The 7752-nt window shown below is 37.0% G+C and overlaps 1 protein-coding gene across 2 annotated transcripts in view; it reads left to right on the forward strand.

Moving 5' to 3' along the window:
• The window catches only part of LOC125677706 (inner centromere protein-like), a 39955-nt gene extending 32540 nt beyond the window's left edge, over nt 1-7415 (forward strand). For both annotated transcript variants that reach the window (XM_048915855.2, XM_048915856.2), the window contains exons 17-19: nt 1144-1340; nt 2671-2807; nt 6423-7415. In XM_048915855.2, the coding sequence (XP_048771812.2) occupies nt 1144-1340; nt 2671-2807; nt 6423-6604 (516 nt within the window). In that variant the 3' untranslated portion in view covers nt 6605-7415. The remainder of the gene's footprint in view (nt 1-1143; nt 1341-2670; nt 2808-6422) is intronic.
• Nucleotides 7416-7752: the final 337 nt, after the last annotated feature.

A 7752-nucleotide genomic window follows, 5' to 3' on the forward strand; every position in this document is an offset into this window, starting at 1 on the left:
TTCCTGATATAGTACAGATTATAAATTGCTAAGATCATGGCCCCCCCCCCGGGGGTCGGATGGGGCCACAATAGGGGGTCAAAGTTTTACATACAAATATATAGGAAAAATCTTTAAAAATCTTCTTCCCAGAACCACTAAGCCAGAAAAGCTGAGATTTATATGAAAGCTTTCTGATATAGTGCAGATTCAGGTTTGTTGAAATCATGCCCCCCTGGAGTAGGATGGGGCCACAATAGGGGATCAAAGTTTTACATACAAATATATAGGGAAAATCTTTAAAAATCTTCTTCTCAAGAACCATTGGGCCAAAGAAGTTCATATTTACATGAAAGCTTTCTGACATAGTGTAGATTCAAGTTTGCAAAAACTTTGGCCTCCAGGGGTAGGTTTGGGGCCATAATAGGGACTACGGTTTTACATGCAAATAGATATGGAAAATCTTCTGATATGGACCAAGGTGACTCAGGTGAGCGATGTGGCCCATGGGCCTCTTGTTCACTTTGCACCATTTTCAATATTCGTGTTCACTTACAGAATCAATTCTGAATTTTCTGAGACGAACACGAACTCACAATTTCCAATGGTTTCCTTTCTGCACCAGATGCAAAATACGAGACCATCATTGTATTCAAGCCAGGGGCAGTTCTTCTGCCAAACATGCTGATCATTTTCTTTGTCGCTTTGATTCCTCATACTTTTTAGCGCCAACTTTCTCTTCTTCTGTAAGAACTGTTTTTTTCACCGATTTTCAACCAGAAATCACACTCTAATTTCGAGCTAATTTTGGAATCATAATCTCCGCCGGAAATATGTACTGGCCCAACGGGCATGCGCGTTAATAATTTTTGGTATCCCGATTTTACTAGCCACGGTCATCGGGCTACCGCTTAATTTCGAAGACTGAACTTCTAACATTTTGAAACTGTCATGCTGATCAATATCAGTCCTTCTGTCAGCTCAATATAACAAACGTGTGGTTAAATCTTCTGTAAAATTCCTTATATTTGCCCTATAAACTGCAAAAAAAAAAATTCTTATAATCCTATATTTTTTAGACAAAAAGTGGCATGACACCCTGCCTTGGTCTTAAATGGTGTTATGATCCATAGTATGAATTGTTTTGTTTACTGCCTTTTGCAGGAGAAGAAGCGCATGCTGGAAGAAGAGAAACGCAGGCAGGAACTGAAGGAGCGCGAGAGAGCCATACAGTCTATAGTAAATAAACACAACATGGCTGCCCATACTGTCATCACGGGATTACCAAAGCCCAATCTCAATTCCACGCTGACTGTCGAACAACCAATCAACAGCCAGGAGAAAATGCCCAATCCAGACTCGTAAGTTGGGTTGTTTTTTTATGTTATTTCTTCCTATATCAAAGTTTTCAAATAAGGTTTCAATTTGAACAAATTCTATTGTAATATAAGCTTTGCAAATGGATTCAGCACAATTGTCAACTAAAATGCTCTCTCCCAAAGACAAAGGGGATGTTAGATTGTACAAAATAAGTGTAGATTTGTTCTTCATAGAACGTAAATTATATTGACTGAAACCTAAAGCATTTGAAATCCATGCTTTTGTTTATTTTTTTTCAATTTACAGGGTGTCAAGTTCCTATGTTTTCCCTATAAGTCATTACAATCCCTATAAAGCCCTATATATGTAGCATATATACATTTCTCACATTATCACCAGTGTGAGATAGACTTTACCCATGTGAGACAGCCATGTGAGATTTTTCTGTCTCACACTGCTGCGACGTCATTTGATTGTGACGTCATATATTTTCTATGATTTACGTTACACGGTGAAGATTTACGTTACACGGTGAAGCAAAAATATTTTGTATTGTTATCTTTAAATTTTAATGTATATAGCTTTCCGTTGGACAACCTTGGGTTTTTTAGTTTACACTTACAGTGTAAACCATTTTCGGGTATGCTCTTTCTGCCTATCTAATTAGTTTTTGCATCGAAGTTCAAATGAGGATTTTGATAATTTAGAATTTTCTCAAAGCTCCTAAATTTATGCACTAAACTGTAGGTAAAATGTGAGAAAAATAATCCTTCATTATTTACTCGTGTGGGATAGGGAAATTCCACCTCTGGAACAAGATTCGCTGTCTTGGACTCGGCAAAGCCTCGTCCTAGACTGCGAATCTTGTCCCCTCGGTGGAATTTCCCTATCCCACACTCGTACTAATGAAGGATTCTATTAATCCTTCATGCATACTATGACAGTCCTATTTTCAAAAATGAAAACAAGAAATTCAGGTGCTGATGCCAGATTGATATTTAATGGGATTGTTATGAAGAGGATAACTCTGATGATTGTATAAGAACTGTCTATTAGATGGAAAACTGTCCACATCTGAAAGGATTTTGTCTTTGTTTATGTTTGATATCTTCTCCTGTAAGATACTATGCTTGCTAGATTTTTATACAAATTCTTTCATTAAAAAACCCATTTATTCCTATAAATATGCTGAAAAATCCCTATATTTGCCATATAAACGACCAAAAATAATTCCCATAATCCTATATTTTTTTTTAGACCAAAGTGGCTTGACGCCCTGAATTTAGTATAAATAAGATTCTGAGTAATTTGATATGTGTGTTGCAGTTTAGTGTATTCATTATTCTGTGTAATTTGAAATGTGTGTTGCAGATATGAAATGACGCCAGCTAAGACCTGTTTTCCGAAAAAGGTCTCTCTAGAAAGTTACGATATATCTGATCTGCATTCAGACGACTCCACTGATGAAGACGAGGCTCCGAAAAAGAAAGTCCCAACTTGGGCCCTAGGTAATAGATTATATTTGAACCTCTGAATTTGGGTGGTGTTTTAAAAAAGGGTTAAAATTGTTAACCCTGTTCTAGATTTTTAGTAAGTTATGACTTGCGGAGAAAAGCTGATTGATTTTTGGCCTGTCTGTCTAAATGAATAAATAAATGTTTATTCGGTATATACATACATAAATACCAAGGATTACCCATGGAAGCTGGAAAGCTTATTTCCCATGGGGTCCTTTAATGATGCATGGATGTTTGCGTTAGGGGGTCATTTATGTGGGAGGAAACCCACGTGTCCGAGCGGGCGACCGCGATATACACAGCCACCGCCGATCACAGGGATCGAACTCAGGTCGCAGCGGTGAGAAGCGAGAGCGCTACCCAGAGACCCTAATGACATTAAGACTAAATTTGCATGAATATCAAATTTACTCTTAAAGTTGAATGGTCCGAATTTTGACAATTTTGTTCCCACCTTGTTAAACTGCTGTTAAATCATCGCACGTAAGTATTTATGAGGCTGTACGATATGGGATACATTATTATACCCCCCGCAACAAGTTGGGGGGGGGGGGGGGGGGTATACTGGAATCAGGTTGTCCGTCTGTCCCTCCGTCCGTCCGTCCGTCTGTAGACGCAATGGTTTCCGGACTCTAAAGCATTATCCTTTAAACCTACCGTCACCATATCATATATATGGACTACCGATGGGATGAAGATGTTCCCTATCGATTTTGGGGTCAAAGGTCAAGCGCACTGGACATCGAAGTAGCAATATGGTTTCCGGGCTCTAAAGCGTTATCCTTTCCACCTACAGTCACCATATCATACATATGGACTACCCATGGGATGAAGATGTTCCCTATCGATTTTGGGGTCAAAAGTCAAGCGCACTGGACATCGAAGTAGGAATATGGTTTCCGGGCTCTAAAGCGTTATCCTTTCCACCTACAGTCACCATATCATACATATGGACTACCCATGGGATGAAGATGTTCCCTATCGATTTTGGGGTCAAAAGGTCAAAGGTCAAGCGCACTGGACATCGAAGTAGGAATCTGGTTTCCGGGCTCTAAAGCGTTATCCTTTCCACCTACAGTCACCATATCATACATATGGACTACACATGGGATGAAGATGTTCCCTATCGATTTTGGGGTCCAAAGGTCATGCGCACTGGACATCGAAGTAGCAATATGGTTTCCGGGCTCTAAAGCGTTATCCTTTCCACCTACAGTCACCATATCATACATATGGACTACCCATGGGATGAAGATGTTCCCTATCGATTTTGGGGTCAAAAGGTCAAAGGTCACGTGCACTGGACATCGAAGTAGCAATATGGTTCGGTTTGTCATGCCATTTGTTTTTTACACTCAGAAAAGAGGTAGTTTATACCTATTACCAACACCCTTTGGGAGATTGGGGTAAGCGGGGGGTATTCTTAGTGAGCATTGCTCACAGTACCTCTTGTTTCACCTGTTTGAACCAGAACTACTTGACTTCAAATCGGTGTTTACTAACAACCGTCACTCAGCCATTTCAAGTGGCAGTCAAGTGTGCAGTTCAAACTTTCAGATCATCATGATCGGTGGTCTTATCTCTGTAAAGCTGTGTATTTACAGTAACTCTGCCATAAGTTTAATAGAAAGAAATAGCAAATACTTCTTAGTATTTTGTTGTTTTATGCTCTTTCAGCCTTAAAATTAGACATAGATGTTAATACATCATGTTGGTGTTTCCCTGATGCGCGTGGGCTGTGGAGCTATTTATCCATGTAGATGCCTAACACTGTCTAATTTATGTTTCATCCGGAACACCTTGGGTCTCTCACCGAAAAGCAGTTTTTGGTGAAGGGCCGGAGGTGTTCCGAATGATTTATGTGTATCACACTGTATTTACTTTCTAAATAATCTTTTCACTGTTTTCTTTTACATGCAAATGTTTTCAAGCATGTAATTAAGGGAAAGCAGGGTTCGACATTTACTTTCTTGAGCACTAGACCAGTCGGGCTACTTCAAATGATTTTTACTAGACCTAACCTTACATCCACTAGCCCTGACCAACTTTCCAGAGAAAAGAAACCCTGATGACAAACGTTAAGTTTAACCTAAAACGTACTTAATTGTCTCAAAAACATCTATAGTCTCGTCATTCAATTTGATGCTTTTATTTTCAAACGCATTTTCTTTTTCTTTAAATTCTACCCGGCACAGAAATTCTTTAGTCTTTTGTTAGAATAAAATGACCTCAACAGCTTTTTTAAAATTTCTTTTTCATAAGCCCTGCTTTGTTTCTTCCCAACCTACTCCTTTTTCTTCTTCTCGGAACATCCTTCCTGAGGATGAGAAGTCGAGACATTCCCCCACATGTGTCAACAACGAAAAATGGCTATTTACGATTTAATTTATTCATTTGATAGACACTTTCTTATATTCAATTAAAATAAACTGGGGGTTTTTTTTTTCCCTTCAAATGAAAATAAATTCAGTTTATATCTATTTATCCGAAATATAACTTTACACCCATTAACAAAGAGTAAATGTCGTAAAACATCACTACCGACGGCGACTTATATATTAGAACTAAAAATAGAGATTTTGTTATCACGCGGTTCAAAATTGCTCGCAAACTCTTTACAGTTATTTTTTAAAGTTAAAAATAAGATATCTTATGGTTTAAAATAAAGTTTCTTGTTGATTTTCTCAACACGACCAGTCGGACTAGTAAATCGACATTTTACCTGACCGGACCTTTCATTTAGTAGACTCAGTCGGTCGGACGTGCCTTAGTGTCAAACATTGGAAAGTTGAAAACTTTAAACACTAATTAATCTGCTTGAAAGTAATTTATGTACAAAAATAATACATGAACATTGGATCATGCAGTTTTAAATTTCATTCTATGGCAAAAAGCTTGAACTTTGTTTAACTATGGCCGTATCTTATACACCATAAGAGGTAGTGCTTTCATAATTGGAATGTGCATTGATTGTGGCAACAGCTTTCCATTGACACCACAATCGGTGACCTTAATATTGACCTTCGACCTGATAACACTTGTAATTCTGGGGAATCGGAGTTTTGTTTATTTCTCAAAGATAGTTTTCAGTCGTAGTTATGACAGTTCTTTGATTGGAACATTACAAAGCATTCAGTGTTGTTAATAATGAATCCATTGTATCTGTAGTTACTTAAGCAGCGGGATTGAAATTTTGACTTTTGCAGTGAATCAAAAACACTAATTTAAGAATTCGTTTAATTAGGAAAATCTCAATTCATTCATTATCAAACACAGAGTAAGCATTAAATCATGGCTACATATGTACCCCAGCTCTGACTGCCCCAAATTCTAAATGCGCTAAAATAAGTACACGTTCTGTATCTTCTTGCATTGAAGAGTTACATGTACACTTGTTATAGAGATGCTGACCTTTCTACGTTCTTACTATTAATAAAAATGAAATACTTCTGCTCCAAAATAACGGATACTTTGAGTGCAGTGTTCTATGATACACTGCTGTGCTATTTGATTATTAGCTCAGCTGTAGAGGAGCCTGCAGATAATCTACGATTAGGAATTCAAGGAAGAAAAATAAATAATGTGAATTTGCTTCTTTTTTATCAGGGGCATCTCTAAAGGCTGCATTAATTCAACAACACTATCATCCACCGGATTTGAATACTCTGTTCACAGAGATTGAGCCACCTGATCTCAATGAACTGTTTGTCAAGAAAAAAGCTCGATTCAACAAGAGGACAAGTTCTGCTATATGGAATTCACCGATTCTCAAGCCTGGCTTAAATTAAAGAACTCTAGTGTTGACTCGATAGAAATCTTTATTTAAATTGACAATGCATCTCTGGTTGCATTCAGATTTGATGAAGCTTGCAGTAGAGTGAGTGGTTTTATTTCACCTGTAATGTGCGCACCAGAATGTTCACGGACAGCACACCTGTGCTAGGATAACTTGTGTGCTATAGTTCACGTGCTGCCGCTATAAGGTTTACGTGAGAGTGATTTTATTTCTGTGAGGCATTCTCATGTAAGTGATTTCTACTTAACTGTGTCGTATCTCATCTCACTGTACAGTTTATGCATCAGTCTTCGGTTTGTCATCATATTTTCATTGACAAGAATTTTTTAGATATGAAAAAGGGATAATTAGAACTAACTAATTAAGATTATAGCACCAGATATGTTTTCTCTCTCACTCGCCTTTCTCCCTGCTCTTTCTTTCTCCTCTACAATAAATTATGTGAGAATTCTTTAATTTGTTTGAAAATGTCAAATGATGGTGTTGCAAAATCTACTAAATTTATTTCTAAGTATTGTTGTGTATAAACTTACTCGTATTGCTTTCCAACTTCTATCATTATGATTAAGTCAGACTTATTTTGTGCATAAGACCACACAATTGAACATTGGTTTTTGTTTAACACATTGTACACAAATGCATATAACAAATTAAGACTAGAAAATATTAATGAAAATTAAATTCCATGTTGATTTTCATCATATGATGCATGGAATCCTGTGTAGATACAGTATATTTAAGGAGATCATTGATAATTTTATATATTGTGGACAGTGTTTCCTATTAAATACGTTTAATATTAATTGTATATTGTTCCTTGTTATTTAGATATATTATATATTATAAAGCACTAAACTGACTAACGACACAAACAATATGCTTCATTTTGCACTCGATAATTTCAATATGTAGTAGTCTGTTCTCAGGTTCTGTACTTGTGATAGTTTGTAATCTTATTCAGTTAGTTTTCATTTCTCTGTAAATATCCCGTGGTCCTGAAGAAGGAACAAAGCATCTCAAAGTTTGACAATTTTCTAATGTTTGTGTTGTTGGTCATTTTAAGTGCTTTATTTGATTATTTGACCTCTTATCTACATTCAGATCCAACACTTTGTTGGATGTTGAGTGTTGTTGGCCTTT

This window comes from Ostrea edulis, chromosome 3, assembly GCF_947568905.1.
Source record: "Ostrea edulis chromosome 3, xbOstEdul1.1, whole genome shotgun sequence".
In the NCBI taxonomy this organism is placed as follows: domain Eukaryota; kingdom Metazoa; phylum Mollusca; class Bivalvia; order Ostreida; family Ostreidae; genus Ostrea; species Ostrea edulis.